This window comes from Mizuhopecten yessoensis, unplaced genomic scaffold (assembly GCF_002113885.1).
Source record: "Mizuhopecten yessoensis strain PY_sf001 unplaced genomic scaffold, ASM211388v2 scaffold9651, whole genome shotgun sequence".
NCBI classification, from domain to species: Eukaryota; Metazoa; Mollusca; class Bivalvia; order Pectinida; family Pectinidae; genus Mizuhopecten; species Mizuhopecten yessoensis.
The window spans coordinates 2,646,174-2,667,754 of record NW_018408154.1 but is presented as its reverse complement, the minus strand read 5'-3'; the positions used below and the strand labels follow the sequence as shown (position 1 = coordinate 2,667,754).

The 21,581-nt window shown below is 34.5% G+C and overlaps 2 protein-coding genes across 3 annotated transcripts in view; one reads left to right on the top strand and one right to left on the bottom strand.

Annotated features, from left to right (window-relative positions):
* Positions 1-417: 417 nt before the first annotated feature.
* Positions 418-4,111, bottom strand: LOC110458541. The gene is made up of 3 exons (XM_021510279.1): positions 3,910-4,111; positions 1,999-2,144; positions 418-699 (listed from the first exon to the last, which is right to left on the bottom strand). Exons 1-3 carry the CDS (start codon positions 4,061-4,063, stop codon positions 610-612), a joined length of 390 nt encoding a protein of 129 aa, XP_021365954.1. The 5' UTR covers positions 4,064-4,111; the 3' UTR covers positions 418-609.
* Positions 4,112-4,181: 70 nt separating this feature from the next.
* LOC110458540 (serine/threonine-protein kinase S6KL-like) overlaps positions 4,182-21,581 on the top strand; it is a 40,188-nt gene continuing 22,788 nt past the window's right edge. Inside the window, exons 1-4 of one of the 2 annotated variants that reach the window (XM_021510277.1) lie at positions 4,182-4,713; positions 11,247-11,347; positions 17,734-17,925; positions 19,980-20,063. In XM_021510277.1, coding sequence (XP_021365952.1) covers positions 11,270-11,347; positions 17,734-17,925; positions 19,980-20,063 — 354 coding nt within the window. In that variant the 5' untranslated portion in view covers positions 4,182-4,713; positions 11,247-11,269. The remainder of the gene's footprint in view (positions 4,714-11,246; positions 11,348-17,733; positions 17,926-19,979; positions 20,064-21,581) is intronic. The other variant, XM_021510278.1, reaches the window with a different exon arrangement.

Sequence of the window (21,581 nt, the reverse complement as noted above, 5' to 3'; positions counted from 1 at the left end):
ATATAGTGTTATACCTCATCTATATAACAGCGTGGCATGTTGTAATTGTTTTGTACATGTATAATATTGATCACATGACAGGGGAATAAAACATAATGTTTCCCTTTTATCCTCGAGAGATATAGAAGTTTAAAAAGTAAAAGCTAAAGGATAGGTGTTGCTACCTACCAGGGTAGGATATTGTGTACACTGACTGATGTGAGACTTTTTTTCACGTTTAGTATAAACCAAATTGAAAATTGTAGGATCAATGGACTATGTTATTTTAGCCTGTTTGAATATAAAGTTTATTCATTAAGGGTTCAAAAATGAATCAATCATAGAGTAGACTTTCTACTAGAATGTTTCTTGGTAGACAGTGTGAATGGTAAGTAAAACTTTATTTACATCAGGAATTATAAAAGACCAAACGACAAGTAAAACCAGAAAGTATTTATTCAACCACAAATCAAAGATTTAAAGTTATGTATTCTGAAAATGTATATTGATCCACTTTATGAACTTATCATTACGTTCAAAATGCTTTAGCCAGATGTTACATGGCATCACCTATTCATAAACACGTTCTTTGAAAGCTTCCTCCATTGAATGTCCACGTATTTCAATGGTTCATTCTTCATCAGCTGGCCATCCTTCAGGTAGGCAGTTGTTCAAAGGATGATGGAGAAAGGAATGGTTTCCATCTCCCCAGGGGAAGGCCTGAAAACATAAACAGTTAACAGGGATCATAACAAAACAAAAGACAATACGACATACAGCAAGACTTCTTTCTGGTTATGGCCGGCCAAGGAAACAATATAACTACCGAGGTATCCTATATGTGCCTGAAGAAGTGCAAGAAGGCAGAAAAGCCAAGTGGTTGGCCTTATGCATTTATCATTTTATGTAATTGCGTGGTCATTTATACACATATTAACCTAGTGTTTTTATACAATATGAAAATTAACTCGCTCGAGTTAGATAAACTATGATTAACAATCACCACTCGTTGGGGAATCTCTATTTAATCACACTAATTCACAACCAGATCCGGAAATATAAATCACATCTGTACCTGAGACCACCTATAGCTACCATATACACTAAGCCTGGAGTATATATATATATATATTATGCTATAGAATAACACAGTTCATAGACTTATCTGGGAAGATAGAAAGATACCTATCTTAATTATAAAAATCTTACATAAATTGATAATTTTTAAGGCATATAATTGTGTAGTGCTAAAAATACATCATTCTTTTGTAATATGCAAAATTATTTCCTATTAAAAAACACCATTCCATTTCCCGGTTCATGTCTTAGAAAAGGTCAAAATATCATTACTAATATTGTAATCTAGTCTTGTTACATCCCATACCTTTATTAATCGACAAGACAAACAATGATGTATGTATACTGGGGATGGACAATAACACTCTAATTACCAAGATATTACAATATCTTTTTCATCAATAAGTACTGCACTATGATTTTGAAATGGCAATTATAGTATAGCAATATTTAAAAACCTTTTATTGATGGTTTAGGAAAAAAATGACATGTAACTTAGTTTCAGGTACCCCTACCGACACTTTATGTAGGTTTTTAACTTCGACCCTAACGTTTTTTCTCACTTGAAAGCACTCCATCCAAAGTTGGGATAACTTGTCCACCTGATGCAAACAAATTGATGGATAAAACTTTTGGTACTATGCAGGACTGAGACTTGACTTGCCACTATAACATGGGCAATTGTACTGAAGCATGACTTACACACCCAAAGTTGAGTAAGCGTTAATCTCCCTTACTGCTTGAATAGATTATTACCTTTGTTTGCAAACACAAATAACTGTTATTTTTTCAAATGAATACTTGTATATATATGGCAGTATATATGGCAGCATTGGCTTAATAGCTTTTGACTCCATAGAGTTTGTCATGTCAGAAAACTGGAAATTGTCAACACCTACTTTTATTTTGATGTTTCATAAATATAATGAATGTGTGACTTACATTTTTCCTTATGTACATGTAGTCGTACGGCATGTATTCCACACGACCATGGCCATGTTCCTCAGTCAGATAAGCCATTCCCAAACAAGTGCCCACAAATGGAATAGTTCTGAGTATTACATTTCTTATTTGGGATTTGTATTCAACTGCAAATAACAAGCAATATTGGTAATCAAGGGTATCATTATTACTAATTTTTCCTACAATTGTTTTATAAAAAGTGGCTCATAGGGCCTGTAAGGATCCCCTGAGTCTTTTATTATTTGAACTTGACAAATGGTTGAAATACTTCCACTAGCTGGAGACTATGATGGTCATTGAAATCTTACCTTAGATATCTTATTGAAATAGTGATTGAAGTATAACAACACTTGGTAATTAAATGAAGGCAATGACACATGTCTCCGCCATCAGAGGTCAGAATGCATACAATCAAATTAAAATTATATCTTCACATCGCTCCCGTTTTCTGATATGTCGCGTTGAACGTCGACTTCAACATACACTGTTGTTAAATATCTCTAAGTAGATTAAACCACCGTTTCTTCAATGCTTTTTATGAACAAGGTCGTTCAAGCCGGATGAAGCGGACGTGGGAAAATATTCATGTGAATTAGTTTCATGATCCCCGAATTATAATTTGGATTTTTCAAGTGTTCATGCAAGTATGAACGGGTACAAATTTACTTACACACGTAGCAAAGCGAAGGCTGTTCATGTGAAATGTGTAAGTAAATTTTCCCCTGTTCATACTTGCATGAACACCAAAAAATTACAGATTCAATCCCTATATGAACCGTGAGCAGACATCATTGTCATGAACTGTTTAATAACCATTTAAGCAAGTTTTTCAAGCCAATTTTGTTCTGCCCGGATTTTCGGCAGAATCTGCATCAAAGAATTATTGCTTCGGAAATGAGAGGTTGCATGGAGTCGACAAAATCATAACCGATAAAAAAAAGTCCGACCAGCGGCCTCTTATGCTATAGGAGTCCTAAAACTTGTTTCGTGATAACAAATTTGCCTTATATTTGGCCATGCAGACCATATAGAAACCGATAATTGAGATAACATCACGCTTGATCTGTCATGGCGGTCGTTTCTATCTTCCCCCCCCCCCCCTCCCAAGACGGACTTGCCTAATTTCGTGTAAGAGTATTATTAGTAGTAATGACTCATATTTTTTCAACAATTATGAAATATTTCGATAACATTATTCTCATATGAGCCGTGAATTATATGTTATCTAACAGATTAACATTTTTAATTTTGCTCCATTAGTTGACATGGGACCGCTTCGTAGTTCTGAACAGGCCGGGGAAAACCACTAACATGCGTATAATATGCAAGCTCGCCTATTATGTATACGCCAATAGGGTTATGGATTTGTTACTTAAAATAGCCAAAATAACTTTAATCTTAACTTCTTCAAATTGTTTGTAAAAGTTGCATTTATGCAGTCCTGAAACATAATACAAATGCAAAATTAAACTTTATTTGCATTCATGTGTGAAAGTACAAAATATAGATGCAATACTTCCGGTAAAGTTACATAAAGTTTCTAAGTAGCCAGCGCTTTCAGTAAACATCTTTTAGCAAAATATTCTTTACCTTGTCATAAATCAATGCAATTTTTAATAATATCATGCAAAAGTTACTGTTAAAGCGATTTGGCATTTTGGGTTATTTTTAGTAACAAATTTATACTCCAACTGGCGTATAATAGGCGAGTTTGCGTATTAACCGTATTATACGCAAGTTGGTTTTCCCCAATCTGGCTCTGACGACGCAATATAAAAAAAAATCTCGTCGATAGAAGCTACGTTATCGCAGCTAGCTGACTGAACGAATTATAAACAGGACTATCGGGGGATTACTGTAGCTGTTGAATGAATCTAGCTCTAACGTTACCTCTATATTCTGGTATGTAAAAGTCATGGGCAGCTTCTTTTACACTATCTGTTTGTCTTTGAACAAAGCCACAATCCCTCTTCTGCTGTTTCGCTGGTCTTTTAACAGCATTTTTCAAAGCGTGCCGCACAAAACCCACTCGCGCAAGAGACATCTTGTTAGTTGTGAAGGTCAATTCATCAAGTAATGGAAGTAAAACTAAAAGCGACATTGTTCGAAATGTAGCACAGAAGCCGACATGGTATCAGAACAGAGAATAACATGAAAGACACTCTAGCATATAACAATTTTTTTAATGTTCTAAGATAACTACCGACATTACTTTTACATTGTATAGGAAAGTTTCACATCGACAGCTGCTCATTTACTTCCCCCTGTTGATGTCTTTTCGGTTATTTGTGTTAAAATGTCGCTTTTATGTAACCCTCACGTAGCGCACTTTTAACGGCAAATATAGCCCATAATATAAAGATTAATAGGAAATTGGTCCCAACCACTGTATTACATTTCTAGTTAGTTTAACTTTTAAATCAATCATTAAAATATCGTTTTTACCAGTTCAAAAGGCGGTAACAGGGAATGAATATCCAGACTAATGGTAAAGGCTTATCGCTTAGTTAAGTCTGTTTAAACCAAGTCTGTTCGCAGTTACTTCCGGTCGAAGCAGTCGATTGTTTTGGGTTTTCTCAGTTAATTGATTATTGCTATGACAATTAAAACCCCCAAAAATGAGAATGCAGAAGGATGGGGAACAATAACCAAAAACTTCCGCTAAGAAAAGCTCAATCAGTTCCAGGATCTCAGGTAAGCATTTAAGCCGGTAAATCTGTTCATTCGTCAGTTGGTGGGGTAAAGTAAATGGTGGTACATGGGGCCGGGTTACCCAAATGGAGAAGTATTACCCATATGCGCCGTTGTGCCCAACCCGAATATAGATATTGCATTGTCTGACTGCGAACCTGTTTCTGTGCTACACTTAGCTATTTCTGTGCCCTAATGTTTTTGTACATTGCTGTGTGCGTACATACCCAAAGTTTGTTTGACATTATCAATTTTTTGGACGTAGTGCAAGCAGATAGTGAATGTCTGTGAGGTTATTGAAGAAATTGAATTAAAAACAAGTATATCTAAGTTTTCATTATTTATTTTACTCGAAAACATGCAGCAAAATAGTTTTTTAAATGATATGATATTACTTTTTTTTATATATATAAAATTGGAAAAAAATGCATCTGGTATACGTAACAGTAAAATTTTGGTTTACCTTTAATTATACAACAACTCCACATTGTCTGCGAAATTGTGTGACTTTAATAATATCCTAATATGTTTTTCTGTGAATTTCCTTCTTTATTTTAGTAAATGTACTGCAAGAAATCCCTAAAAAGCATTTTGTTGTAATAAAAAATGAAGCAGATACAACTTCAAGTTTCAAAATAATTTTGTAAACATTTTCTTCTGTTACACTTCCATCGTTTTAGACCAGTTGTATCACACAGTGTATACAATGTACACTTCTGCATAAGCAATCATATCAGCAACCACTGTGATACAGTTTGCTAGTACTAAGTAGAATATGTGTTTATGTCCAAATCTGGCTAGAGGTGGCTCAAAGGACAAGACCAAAGAGAGGGTAATCAAATTGAGTTTTAAAGGTTAGAGGTTTAGAGGTTTTTTTTCTTTGATAGTTTATTATATTTCAACCAAATTTCCTTTTTCAATTATCCATTGGGACCATGGCATCCAATACAATATGTAAAGGATGGGTGTTGTCACCCTTGGTGCTGTGAGGCAGGGCCCTAAATAGGAAAATTCTAGCAGTGTTACCTGCAAAGGAGAATGTAAATAATATAAATAATATTTTCTCAGGAAAAGGCATGCATAACAAATCAATTTCATAAACTTTAAGGTAGATAATTTACAAAGTTGATATCTATAATTCATGTGTTTTGACTTACCCTGGAATAGCCCATAAAAGCCATAGAAAGCTTATATCCAACAGGGTACCCTGATGTTTTCCATGATTGATGAAATTATTAATATCAAGATGATTGGTACAAGATTGAGGTCATGCTGAACCTTTGTTCTCATCTAAAATAATCAATTGCCTGATAACTATAAAAATCATGTCTATATAATTTACTTACAAGTTTTTTTTTAGCTTGTTTTTTTTATATTTGTTTGATTTCTTTTTTTTGCTGTTCTCTAATTGCACCTGCCTATATCAAGTTGTTTTTATCAAACTGTAAACATAATGCTTGCATATTTGAACTTTCTTAATTTAGCACGGCAGATAATTAATGAATAGTATTTAGGAGCAGTTATAAATTAATCCATAAGGCATATTGGAATACACATTTAACAAACATGTATGGAAACTAAAAGATTATTCATGAATCCCTATATTTGCATTTATTTGTGTTATGTAATATAATTAGAGCATTAGCTCAACAGTTCAAAACTCTAATTACTAGCTATGTATGATTATCACTATAAGTTAAAAAAACTTTAATTACTAGCTATATGATAATCACTATAAGTTAAAAACCTGTAATTACTAGCTATATGATAATCACTATAAGTTAAAAACCTGTAATTACTAGCTATATGATTATCACTATAAGTTAAAAAACCTGTAATTACTAGCTATATGATTATCACTATAAGTTAAAAACCTGTAATTACTAGCTATATGATTATCACTATAAGTTAAAAACCTGTAATTACTAGCTATATGATTATCACTATAAGTTAAAAACCTGTAATTACTAGCTATATGATTATCACTATAAGTTAAAAACCTGTAATTACTAGCTATATGATTATCACTATAAGTTAAAAACCTGTAATTACTAGCTATATGATTATCACTATAAGTTAAAAACCTGTAATTACTAGCTATATGATTATCACTATAAGTTAAAAACCTGTAATTACTAGCTATATGATTATCACTATAAGTTAAAAACCTGTAATTACTAGCTATATGATTATCACTATAAGTTAAAAACCTGTAATTACTAGCTATATGATTATCACTATAAGTTAAAAACCTGTAATTACTAGCTATATGATTATCACTATAAGTTAAAAACCTGTAATTACTAGCTATATGATTATCACTATAAGTTAAAAACCTGTAATTACTAGCTATATGATTATCACTATAAGTTAAAAACCTGTAATTACTAGCTATATGATTATCACTATAAGTTAAAAACCTGTAATTACTAGCTATATGATTATCACTATAAGTTAAAAACCTGTAATTACTAGCTATATGATTATCACTATAAGTTAAAAACCTGTAATTACTAGCTATATGATTATCACTATAAGTTAAAAACCTGTAATTACTAGCTATATGATTATCACTATAAGTTAAAAACCTGTAATTACTAGCTATATGATTATCACTATAAGTTAAAAACCTGTAATTACTAGCTATATGATTATCACTATAAGTTAAAAACCTGTAATTACTAGCTATATGATTATCACTATAAGTTAAAAACCTGTAATTACTAGCTATATGATTATCACTATAAGTTAAAAACCTGTAATTACTAGCTATATGATTATCACTATAAGTTAAAAACCTGTAATTACTAGCTATATGATTATCACTATAAGTTAAAAACCTGTAATTACTAGCTATATGATTATCACTATAAGTTAAAAACCTGTAATTACTAGCTATATGATTATCACTATAAGTTAAAAACCTGTAATTACTAGCTATATGATTATCACTATAAGTTAAAAACCTGTAATTACTAGCTATATGATTATCACTATAAGTTAAAAACCTGTAATTACTAGCTATATGATTATCACTATAAGTTAAAAACCTGTAATTACTAGCTATATGATTATCACTATAAGTTAAAAACCTGTAATTACTAGCTATATGATTATCACTATAAGTTAAAAACCTGTAATTACTAGCTATATGATTATCACTATAAGTTAAAAACCTGTAATTACTAGCTATATGATTATCACTATAAGTTAAAAACCTGTAATTACTAGCTATATGATTATCACTATAAGTTAAAAACCTGTAATTACTAGCTATATGATTATCACTATAAGTTAAAAACCTGTAATTACTAGCTATATGATTATCACTATAAGTTAAAAACCTGTAATTACTAGCTATATGATTATCACTATAAGTTAAAAACCTGTAATTACTAGCTATATGATTATCACTATAAGTTAAAAACCTGTAATTACTAGCTATATGATTATCACTATAAGTTAAAAACCTGTAATTACTAGCTATATGATTATCACTATAAGTTAAAAACCTGTAATTACTAGCTATATGATTATCACTATAAGTTAAAAACCTGTAATTACTAGCTATATGATTATCACTATAAGTTAAAAACCTGTAATTACTAGCTATATGATTATCACTATAAGTTAAAAACCTGTAATTACTAGCTATATGATTATCACTATAAGTTAAAAACCTGTAATTACTAGCTATATGATTATCACTATAAGTTAAAAACCTGTAATTACTAGCTATATGATTATCACTATAAGTTAAAAACCTGTAATTACTAGCTATATGATTATCACTATAAGTTAAAAACCTGTAATTACTAGCTATATGATTATCACTATAAGTTAAAAACCTGTAATTACTAGCTATATGATTATCACTATAAGTTAAAAACCTGTAATTACTAGCTATATGATTATCACTATAAGTTAAAAACCTGTAATTACTAGCTATATGATTATCACTATAAGTTAAAAACCTGTAATTACTAGCTATATGATTATCACTATAAGTTAAAAACCTGTAATTACTAGCTATATGATTATCACTATAAGTTAAAAACCTGTAATTACTAGCTATATGATTATCACTATAAGTTAAAAACCTGTAATTACTAGCTATATGATTATCACTATAAGTTAAAAACCTGTAATTACTAGCTATATGATTATCACTATAAGTTAAAAACCTGTAATTACTAGCTATATGATTATCACTATAAGTTAAAAACCTGTAATTACTAGCTATATGATTATCACTATAAGTTAAAAACCTGTAATTACTAGCTATATGATTATCACTATAAGTTAAAAACCTGTAATTACTAGCTATATGATTATCACTATAAGTTAAAAACCTGTAATTACTAGCTATATGATTATCACTATAAGTTAAAAACCTGTAATTACTAGCTATATGATTATCACTATAAGTTAAAAACCTGTAATTACTAGCTATATGATTATCACTATAAGTTAAAAACCTGTAATTACTAGCTATATGATTATCACTATAAGTTAAAAACCTGTAATTACTAGCTATATGATTATCACTATAAGTTAAAAACCTGTAATTACTAGCTATATGATTATCACTATAAGTTAAAAACCTGTAATTACTAGCTATATGATTATCACTATAAGTTAAAAACCTGTAATTACTAGCTATATGATTATCACTATAAGTTAAAAACCTGTAATTACTAGCTATATGATTATCACTATAAGTTAAAAACCTGTAATTACTAGCTATATGATTATCACTATAAGTTAAAAACCTGTAATTACTAGCTATATGATTATCACTATAAGTTAAAAACCTGTAATTACTAGCTATATGATTATCACTATAAGTTAAAAACCTGTAATTACTAGCTATGTATGATTATCACTATAAGTTAAAAACCTGGAATTACTAGCTATATGATAATCACTATAAGTTCAAAACTTGTATTTACTAGCTATATGATTATCACTATAAGTTAAAAACCTTGAATTACTAGCTATATGATTATCACTATAAGTTCAAAACCTTTAATTACTAGCTATATGACTATCACTATAAGTTCAAAACCTTTAATTACTAGCTATATGATTATCACTATAAGAATTATGTTTACAGTTGTCTTTGTATGTCTGTTGTTTTAACCACTAACTTATTCATGTTTGATATATAATTCTAATTCTACTGTAGATACTGTTACAGTATTTACCATGTCTGTGTACATTATACTACGTAAGGTAGTACTATCACTACAGTTAGAATTATTTATAGTGTACCATTGCAATGCAATGGTACGTAGCATTTCTGTACTAGATATTTGATTTAGTTTTCAAAACCAGCTGAGCTAACAGGTAATATATATATGTAACAGAATGTGTGCACTATATATATACACAGGCACGTACCACTTACCAGTATTGTTCACTAGTTTGCATGTAGTGTAATGGAATAAGCCAAGAATGACCTGTCATTTTGAACTTTATGTGGAATATTCATATTGAGCAATTGTATTTCATTCACCCACCTATTTATTGTTCAGGTGAAATCAAGTTGTCTGTAATGTTGTTAGCTTAAAGTTATGTTAAATTCTTCTGATTTATAGATATAGCATACATGTTTAAAATAAATTTCATTGGGTTTTGATTTTTTTTTGTGAATTGTAGAAACATTATTCAATAGTATAAATCTGCATTGCAAATGAAAAAATAATCTTTGGTAAAAAAAAATCAGCTATGTATACTTGTAATGTTTGAAAAAAAGGAAGCTTGCACATCCCCCTTCCATTTGTTATACATGGACAAGTTATTTTCATTTTAGTAGTTATTAATGCTTTCAAATATAATAAATTGTATACTGAGACTCCGGTAAATTGGGCAAAATGAAATCACCCCCAAAAAATCACTGGCACTTAACATCTGAAGCATGTCCAATGATGAAAGCAGAACTTATAGAAGTTAACTCATCACTTTATGAAATATTCAAATCTACAATTTATTATAAATTAACATTGTCATAATAATAACGATGGAACAGAGGAAGACATACCCCCAGCAAGAATCAATGATAGTGAGCAGTAACGACAGCAGTTTAGTCCTCATACCGTAACTTCTCCACCTGAGTTAGAGTAGATGTTAACGTTATACCTATGGTCACTATATTAGAGTCAACTGTACTAATCAATATGGTAATTAGAGGCCAACAGAACAGGGCATAGGGGTCTGACTAGAAATTATGATACAAATAGAAAGTTTTTGTCAAATTCCAAATCCTGAAGTGGAACAAGATTTTTTTATCTTGTCACAAAATGTATGCATTCTGTTACACATATTGCCTCCCTTTGTTAGCTTTTTCTGTCACCTCCTATTTAAAATGATAGATATGGATATTTTCTTATAAATTTGCATGTTTAGGAATCTATTTTGATCAGTAAAATGTTGTATATATTTCCACCTGGTATTTGAAGTACATACACTAATCCCCAAATGTGATTTTCGTTTTTAACATTAACATCATGATTATTTTATATTTGTTATTTAAGATAATTGTAGCTTGACCCCAGCTATGTATGCTCAGGCAGCATTTGGCAGTAACTGTGTGCAACTCTTACATTGGTTTTCCCTGTTCAGCAAATTAAAGAAGGTGAGAAAGTGAAGTCCTTATATTAAATTACAATTGGGGAAGTAAAACATTTAGGTATATGGTACATAAGTTATGTGAGTTTCATATTACTCGAATATTGGTTAGACTTATTTATGTGGTTATTTTTTTTTGTGGTTATTAAAAAATCATATTTACATTTAATTCATTCACCCCTGAAATTTCATTATGAACTATATATTCCAACCTTTGAACTGGATGCGTTCAAATGTGTCTTCAGGGGTAAATGAGTTAAGTACAGCTGCAGTTGATGCTTCTTATAAATGTATTTTGAAAGAATATAAATCAAAGTAAGGTCAAATGGCCAAAATTTGTTAAATACAGATGTAATATTAATTTATAAAGTTAAATTTTAACAAATATGAAGCTCACAGACATTCAGTTAAACCTTGGTAATCCAGACACATTATAAAGTTTCATGTCATGATCAGGAATATCGGACTGAAAAATGTCTCTAAAATAAATTTCTTGCCTGAATTTGAAATGTACTGTTTCCGATTAACAAGATTTTGCTAAAGAACTTTCAGTGTACAGTATGCAGATAATAATGTATCTCTCACCCTCAAATATTAATGTAGACATTGAATACTTTTCTCCAGTCGCTGAAATGGAATTGTTTGGATACAAGATAATGTTTTTCGTCAAAAAGCAATATTATTATCTGATTGTTTAAAGGGACAGAATTCAAGTCTTTTAATTGTCGTATCACAAAAATGTCTGTTTTGATGCATGTGGCCGTGGAAGTTAAGCTATTCTTAATCTTATTAACATTCTAGCTAACCCCTAGGCCTAGCTGTGCAAAGTAGCTGTGGGACATTCTTTATAACTCTGTACCTCCTGTGTAAACTGACTGAGGGGACATTCTGTATCTTTATACACTCTCTCCCTCCTGTGTAAACTGACTGTGGGGGACATACATGTATATATAGTCTATCGATCTTCATAACTCCTCCTTTGTAAGAATTCAGAGAGAATTCAAATGACATCAGCGATGTGCCAAAATAAAAGAGATGAATTAATTAATGAAGTAATGGATACCGGGTAATGTAATCGTTGGTAGTAAATCCCAGGATGGGTTAGATAAAGGATCTGAAGCTGCCCATGGTCTGTACCTTTGGTTGAGGAAGATGTATATAGTGATATATATATATATGTCACTTCATAACCCTTCCAGTATCAAATGGCAATCAGTTGGCATTCATATGAGCTATGAATGTCATGGACAGATTATTGAATGGTAATGGTTCACCTGAATGGTCTTTTCAGAAAGACGGCTGTGGTATTCATTGATCAAGCACGTACACTTGATACATACATTTAATATGAATTCTAAAAGTTGAATTTTATGTGTATGAGATTATTAAATGATAAATATAAGCATTGTACTGCTTCCTGTAAGTATTCATACTCATATGAATGCCAGTTGGAACTTGAAATTCAAGGTGAGCTTCATGGATTTCGTTTCTAGATGGCAATTATATACATAGCTTTTAATGCCAAGTGAAAGCAAAGCAATTCAATACTAGAATAGTATGTGTAGTTTAGCCTGTGCATCCTGTAATTTTTTTAGATTTGGTTAACCTGTACATGTGCATGTTGTTTTTGGATGTTGGTGTGCATGTGTGGATCCTCTGGAGTTCTGTTTATTTACAATTTGAGTACATGTTTGTTTGCAGTTTGAATAAATATAAATGTCATCCCAACACTTATATACAGTTGTGGGATCGCACAACGCACCAAAAATAGCGTGCGCACACCGTGCATACATCGTTCACACACCGTCCGCACATCGTCCACACATGGTGCGCACAACTGTGCGATATAGCAATTGTTCGCCCGGTTGTGCGCTTCTCTCCGCACAACTGTGCGATTTGGTATCATTTGTAGATCAAAATTACTGAATGACAAAAATACGGAAGGCTTGTATGCGATAATGTACACTGTGTATATATCTGTACTTTTTCATCACAATAATCAAGATTATACAATTTCACAATGCGTGTTACACAGTATTACAGCGACCGTTAGGCTGTTAAAAATGGGTTTGGCTCCAAGGTAACAGAACAGGTATTGTAATTTTACATGTGTCAGTTAAGTTTGTTTAAAAACACAGAAAACACAATTTCTAAATATAAGAATGTATAGACAGAAAGATAAGTTTATAAATGTTGCTAGAATATAGAAACATGTGTAAACATCAAGTTTATATGTTTAAACACGAAACCGTATAAAGTGTTAAGGCACTCCTCAATTTACACCAACCACGATTGTTATTGCACAACGTCCGTCCATCGTGCGCACAGATGTGCACAAGCATTATGATCGTCCAGCTTTTTATTGTCGCCCATCGTGCACACACCGTTCACACACCGCGCACACATCGTGTAATGTGCGATCCCACAACTGTATATATATATTCTCCTTAACAGAATACTGATTAATTTTTCTTTCAGGATAAAAGAAATTAGCAAAATACACTCAGGTGTGTGATTTCATATAAGAGTACATGTACATTGTACTAATTAAAAGGTGGTTTGTTAAGAAATACTTTATATTACCATTCCTGATATTAAATCGCTGGGTGTGGGAGTTGGTTTCCTGCAAAAAGAGTGAGGTTTTCACACATACAAATGTTCTATAATTTGTAGTCCTTCTAACCATCATCGTACAGACCCTGTTATCCTATAGAAGGTCAGTAAGATCCATAGAAGTCTTAGCTGATAGGATTATAGGGGTCAATAATAATAATAGTAATTGGAGGTTCTTATATACGGCTTTATCACAATCTAGTTCGTAGGTCGTCTCAAAGTGGTTCACAAATTATTATCCAGCTTGGTTTATTGGGCCTTTGCAACCAGCCAATATCTTTCTCAACTCCCTGGGGAGCATAGCCGGTGCTGCCATTTTGGTGCTCACAGCTAGCATTCTACAATTCTAGCACTGCCCAACAACATACTCATTTACAGCTTAGTAGACTTAAACAAGCGAAGTAAAGTAACTTGCTGAAAGATACAACACAGTGCCCTGATGTGACTCAAACCAGCAAACCTTCAGTCATGAGCCCAGCGTCCTACCACTAGACTACCATGTCTCTGGTCAGACCCATAGAGGGTGATGCTGATAGGTAGAGCCTTGTATGGTCAATCAGACCCAAAGATGGTGATGCTGATAGGTAGAGCCTTGTATGGTCAATCTGACCCAACGATGGTGATGCTAATAGGTATAGAGCCTTGTATGGTCAATCAGACCCAAAGAGGGCAATGCTGATAGGTAGAGCTTTGTATGGTCAATCTGACCCAAAGAGGGTGATGCTGATAGGAAGAGTCTTGTACGGTCAATCAGACCCAAAGAGGGTGATGCTTATCGGTAGAGCCTTGTATGATCAATCAGACCCAAAGATGATGATGCTGATAGGTACAGCCTTGTATAGTCAATCAGACCCAAAGATGATGGTGCTGATAGGTAGAGCGTTGTATGGTCAATCAGACCCAACGATGGTGAGGCTGATAGGTATAGAGCCTTGTATGGATATTATAGGGATCAATCAGCCCCAAAGATGGTGATGCTGATAGGTAGATCCTTGTATGGTCAATCTGACCCAACGATGGTGATGCTGATAGGTAGAGAGCCGTGTATGGTCAATCAAACCCAAAGAGGGTGATGCTGATAGGTAGAGGCTTGTATGGGCAATCGGACCCAAAGAGGGCAATGCTGATAGGTAGAGCTTTGTATGGTCAATCAGACCCAACGAGGGTGATGCTGATAGGTAGAGTCTTGTATGGTCAATCAGACCCAAAGTTGTCAATGCTTATAGCAAGCGAAGTAAAGTAACTTGCTGAAAGATACAACACAGTGCCCTGATGTGACTCAAACCAGCAAACCTTCAGTCATGAGCCCAGCATCCTACCACTAGACTACCATGTCTCTGGTCAGACCCATAGAGGGTGATGCTGATAGGTAGAGCTTTGTATGGTCAATCTGACCCAAAGATGGTGATGCTGATAGGTATAGCCTTGTATGGTCGATCAGACCCAAAGAGGGTGATGCTAATAGGTTGTATGGATATTATAGGGGTCAATCTGACCCAAAAAGGGTGATGCTGATAGGTAGAGCCTTATATGGTCAATCAGACCCAACGATGGTGAGGCTGATAGGTATAGAGCCTTGTATGGATATTATAGCGATCAATCAGACCCAAAGATGGTGATGCTGATAGGTATAGCCTTGTATGGTCGATCAGACCCAAAGAGGGTGATGCTATTAGGTAGAGCCTTGTATGGTCAATCTGACCCAGTGATGGAAATGCTGATAGGTAGAGCCTTGTATGGTGAATCAGACCCAAAGATGATGATGCTGATAGGTAGAGCTTTGTTTGGTCAATCAGACCCAAAGATGGTGGTGCTGATAGGTAGAGCCTTGTATGGGCAGTCAGAGACCAAGTTGTCAATGCTTATAGCAAGCGAAGTAAAGTAACTTGCTGAAAGATACAACACAGTGCCCTGATGTGACTCAAACCAGCAAACCTTCATTCATGATCCCAGCGTCCTACCACTAGACTACCGTGTCTCTGGTCAGACCCATAGAGGGTGATGCTGATAGGTTGATCCTTGTATGGTCAATCAGACCCAAAGTTGTCAATGCTTATAGCAAGCGAAGTAAAGTAACTTGCTGAAAGATACAACACAGTGCCCTGATGTGACTCAAACCAGCAAACCTTCATTCATGATCCCAGCGTCCTACCACTAGACTACCGTGTCTCTGGTCAGACCCATAGAGGGTGATGCTGATAGGTTGATCCTTGTATGGTCAATCAGACCCAAAGAGGGTGATGCTTATCGGTAGAGCCTTGTATGATCAATCAGACCCAAAGATGATGATGCTGATAGGTAGAACCTTGTATGGATATTATAGGGGTAAATCTGACCCAAAGAGGGTGATGCTGAAAGGTAGAGCCTTGTATGGTCAATCAGACCCAACCATGGCGATGCTGATAGGTATAGAGCCTTGTATGGTCAATCAAACCCAAAGAGGGCGATGCTGATAGGTAGAACCTTGTATGGATATTATAGGGGTAAATCTGACCCAAAGAGGGTGATGCTGATAGGAAGAGCCTTGTATGGTCAATCAGACCCAACCATGGTGATGCTGATAGGTAGAGCCTTCTATGGTCAATCAGACCAAAAGATGGTGATGCTGATAGGTAGAGACTTGTATGGTCAATCAGATCCAAAGAGGGCGATTCTGATAGGTAGAGCCTTGTATGGTCAATCGGACCCAAAGAGGGCAATGCTGATAGGTAGAGCTTTGTATGGTCAATCTGACCCAAAGATGGTGATGCTGATAGGTAGACACTTGTATGGTCAATCAGATCCAAAGAGGGCGATGCTGATAGGTAGAACCTTGTATGGATATTATAGGGGTAAATCTGACCCAAAGAGGGTGATGCTAATAGGTAGAATAGGGATCAATCAGACCCAAAGATGGTGATGCTGATAGGTATAGCCTTGTATGGTCGATCAGACCCAAAGGTGTGAATGCTTATAGCAAGCGAAGTAAAGTAACTTGCTGAAAGATACAACACAGTGCCCTGATGTGACTCAAACCAGCAAACCTTCATTCATGATCCCAGCGTCCTACCACTAGACTACCATGTCTCTGGTCAGACCCATAGAGGGTGATGCTGATAGGTTGATCCTTGTATGGTCAATCAGACCCAAAGAGGGCAGTGCTGATAGGTAGAGCCTTGTATGGTGAATCAGACCCAAAGAGGGCAATGCTGATAGGTAGAGCTTTGTATGGTCAATCAGACCCAACGAGGGTGATGCTGATAGGTAGAGTCTTGTATGGTCAATCAGACCCAAAGAGGGCAGTGCTGATAGGTAGAGCCTTGTATGGGCAAGAAGACCCAAAGTTGTCAATGCTTATAGGTAGAGCCTTGTATGGTCAATCAGATCCAAAGAGGGCGATGCTGATAGGTAGAACCTTGTATGGATATTATAGGGGTAAATCTGACCCAAAGAGGGTGATGCTAATAGGTTGTATGGATATTATAGGGGTCAATCTGACCCAAAGAGGGTGATGCTGAAAGGTAGAGCCTTGTATGGTCAATCAGACCCAAAGAGGGTGATGCTAATAGGTAGAGCCTTGTATGGTCAATCTGACCCAAAGAGGGTGATGCTGATAGGTAGAGTCTTGTACGGTCAATCAGACCCAAAGAGGGTGATGCTGATAGGTTTTATTTCATTATTTTACCCATCTTAAAATCTGTACCAGTGTAATACACTTAATCAGGCAAAACAAAGGTAAGTTAGATAAAATATAACAGAAACACCTAGTGTAACAATTTTTTATGTTTTATGTTTTCGCAGTTTTTACAAGCGACTAATCCAGATTTTGTGAGAGGGAATAAGACACGAGGCTCTGAGCGCCTCGTTCGGGGTAAATCCCAGGATGAGCTAGATAAAGGATCTGAAGGTGCCCAATGGTCAGTACCTTTGGTTGAGGCCCTCTTCCTGCCCGACTTTCCAGTCAGGGGTAGTCTCGAGGAGCAGGAGTTTGAGGTAAAATAACTTTGATTACTACCATGTTCGATTCTCATTCAGTTCAGTTTGAGCCAATTCAATCTGATATGTATTATGATGCAATATATGTAACCCTCAACCCATGTCTATGTTGAGGCCATGAGTCAGCAGGGTAGGGCAGAGAATCCTTGGGCCAAGGGGAATACATATTGTATGAACATTAAGGGGTGCCCCTCTCCCTTTTTTGAGGGGGCACGGTGGTGGGGCACATCAGAAAATGGTAAATGTTTAAAAAATATACTTCTAGAGTAGGAGCATTCTTGGGTCAAGGAGACTCAACATTAGAAGATGAGTCAATGTCTTATAAGGGAAATAAAGGTACTGGTATAGTCCAATAAAACCAACTTGTTGAGTACAGAAAAAGGGGTTTGATCATTATTTGATCTTGAAAATCTTTTGGTCAAGGGAACTCAACTATTGATTGGGTAGGTGTGAGCCCAAATGGGAGCTGAGGGATGGGGCCAAATAGGGGTATTGAAGGTATGTCTATAAAAGCTATATTCAAGTATGGGTTAAGGGATATTTAATCTAACTTGGTCCTGACAATCCAGAGCCAAGGAACTCAATATTGTTAAAATCGAGGGGAATTTGGGAAAAGAAATGGCAATGATCCATATATAAGGTCACAGGGGTCTCATTTGTTAAAACACTCGAATGACTCCTTTTAAAGAGCGAAAATGACATGAAATTCTTCAAAGAATATAAATTCTGCAAATAAAATAATCCTTACCGTCCAATGTTCAACTTCAAGATCTTCCTGGTCAAATTTGTTAAATGATAAAATTACTTCTTCTGAAAACTAAAAAAACTTGGGTCGTGAGGATATTTGGTTTCATCATTTGCTTGCTGGCAGAAATTTGACAAAGCTTGCAAAAAAGATAACCATAATTCCATATTCAAGGATATTCAAGGACACGGGGGTCATATTTGTTAGGCACTCATAAACTATATCTGAACAAAAAATGACTTAGAAATATGATATTTGGCCAATAACTTAATGGCATGGAGTGCTATAAAGTTTGCTAAAAGAATTGAGCTCTTGTTTGTTTGAACAACTTTGTCTGAATAACAAAGATATTCCTAGGGTATTTAGCCAGTAGCATGTAGGGAAGGAGGCTATCATTTTTGTTCAAATGAATGATCTTGACCCATTTTCAAGATCACAGTTGTCAAATGTGTTAGAATCTTGAAACAACTTCTGATCATGAATGACCAGTAGCACACTTGTATACCGTAGGGCTACCAAGTTTCCTCAAGGGATTTTGACAATTTTTTCAAGACCGAGTTGGTCAAAAGTTCAAATAACATGTATATGTACTGAAAAAACAAATAGACCCAGAATTACGATGTAAGCGATATGTATTCTGGACTAAAGGGTTGCAAAAGTGTTTAAATAAATGACCTCGACCTTCTTTCAATGTCTCGGAGATGAAATGTGTCTAAACCTTTTAACTGCTTCTGCTGAGTAACCAACAGGTCAAAGTAATGTTGTTTGCCCATCAGCATGCTGAGATAATTATAAAAGGCTATCAAGTTAACTCAAACAAATAATAACGGTGGGCGGGTAGCGCAGTGGATATCGCATTCGCCTTTTACCAAGGCGGCCTGGGTTCAATTCCCCAATCGGACGTGAAAAGGTATGGGTTCACCAGCTGCCCAACCACGTGGGAAGATTATGTTATACTGATCAAATCATTGACATAATTGTTATTTACCTAACAATATTGTTACTGTTGCATTCTTGTAAATGGGAAACGATGGACGTCATAAATCCTGAAAAAATTGGTTTGCACTAAAATTGTGAACCCCGAAAATTGAGGGATCGCCAGAGTTGCTTAAGAGTTACAAAATGATACACTTGTATTTCTAATACTTTTATTCGCTGTTTTGACTTTTAAAGATCCTTACTTTTCACAGGTAATAGACATACCAATATGATCTGAATTGTATTTCTCACCCATGTTATATATTCCACTATAGTATAGGCACATACGTTGATTGTTTAACTGAAACCTGTTACTTGTTTCTCACAGGTAGTGGATGTCATCGCTAAGGGAGCCTACGGCAATGTTTTACGTGTCAGGAGGGAGGATGAGAAGCAGGTGTACGCAATGAAGGTACTACATGAGTCAGCTATAAATGGGTGTTGGGCAGATTGGTAGATGTTTAAGTCTGCTCAACAAACAAGAACTACATGTATTTGCGTCATTACATAGAGAAATGAGCGTTATTCCAACTTTGGCAAAATAAAATATAGTTGTTGAATGTTAACCGTCGGAACCTGAAATGCCTGTGAGCTTATGCCACTGTGTCTGTTTTCTATATCTCGGTTCATCTGACACACGTTGTTTTCTGGACAATAAGTACAGGTTTTTAGATTGTCTTGTTTATACAGGTTTTAAGATTGTCTGCTCTAGATAGGATTTTGGGTTGTCTGTTTTATACAGGTATTTAGGTTGTCTGGTTTATACAGGTTTATAGGTTGTCTGGTTTATACATGATTTTAGAGTGTCTTGTTTATACAGTTTTTTTAGGTTGTCTGGTTTATACAGGTTTATAGGTTGTCTGGTTTATACAGGTTTTTAGATTGTTGTGTTTATACAGGTTTTTAGGTTGTCTGGTTTATACAGGATTTAATATTGTCTGGTTTATACAGGTTTTTACGTTGTCTGGTGTATACAGGATTTAATATTGACTGGTTTATACAGGTTTTTACGTTGTCTGGTGTATACAGGATTTAATATTGTCTGGTTTATACAGGTTTTTAGGTTGTCTTGTTTATACAGGTTTCAGAATATATATGTACTTTATTGTATGTTTTAATTAGACCTGCATGTTGTATCTCATATTTTGACAATATTTCAATCACATGAAGATCTTTTTGTCCAAATATCAGGTTGAATTCTGAATTAATAAAGCAATACATTATGTAGGTCGTTCTGCCTTGTTGACTGTATGATGAGATACTACTTCGGGGCAGTTTGTTTTCATTCAATATAAACTAATACAGTGCCATTTTAGTAGCAGAAGTTGTCAAACAAAATAAACTACTGGGCTACTTTGGCATTCAGGTTATATTTTTGAAATCACTGATCTGAGGTACGTTATTACAGCAGGCATCCCTATTACATCAAATACAGTATCTGTTTGACACAGATTATGAGGATGTCTGGTTTACGCAGGTTTTCTAACATTCACGAATAAATTCAGGCAAATAACTGCAAATAACTTGGTATAAAAGCTTTAACTTATTCAAGGAAATGTGCTTCATTTGTTAGTATAGGGTTTATCATTGGTAAATAGAGAATATTACATGGTAAAATCCATATTACATGCCATATCATCCCAAGGACCCAATATCAGACCGAGGGCTTCACTCCGAGGTCTGATATTGGTCGAGGGCTATATATTTGTAATATTCTCTATTTGAAGTGAGATTCAACACAAATTTGATAAAAACAAAAACTTTGGTGATAAACAACAAATTTTAATTATGATAACTTGGCATTTGGTTTAGTGGCATTCATGAAAAACAATGCAAGGTGTCTGTCAAGTTACTTTGGGTCTAATTCTTCGATCTGTCTTTCCTCATTTCTAGACTTCACACAGGTTGAAAATTTGTTCAAATCTGACAA

Excerpts from the sequence above, each read along its gene's own strand:
- LOC110458541 (XM_021510279.1), bottom strand. The coding sequence starts at position 4,063 with ATGTCTCTTGCGCGAGTGGGTTTTGTGCGGCACGCTTTGAAAAATGCT. Across the intron at positions 2,145-3,909 it reads TTACATACCAGAATATAGAG|TTGAATACAAATCCCAAATA; the intron begins GTAACGTTAGAG and ends TGTTATTTGCAG. Across the intron at positions 700-1,998 it reads ACATGTACATAAGGAAAAAT|GCCTTCCCCTGGGGAGATGG; the intron begins GTAAGTCACACA and ends TTATGTTTTCAG.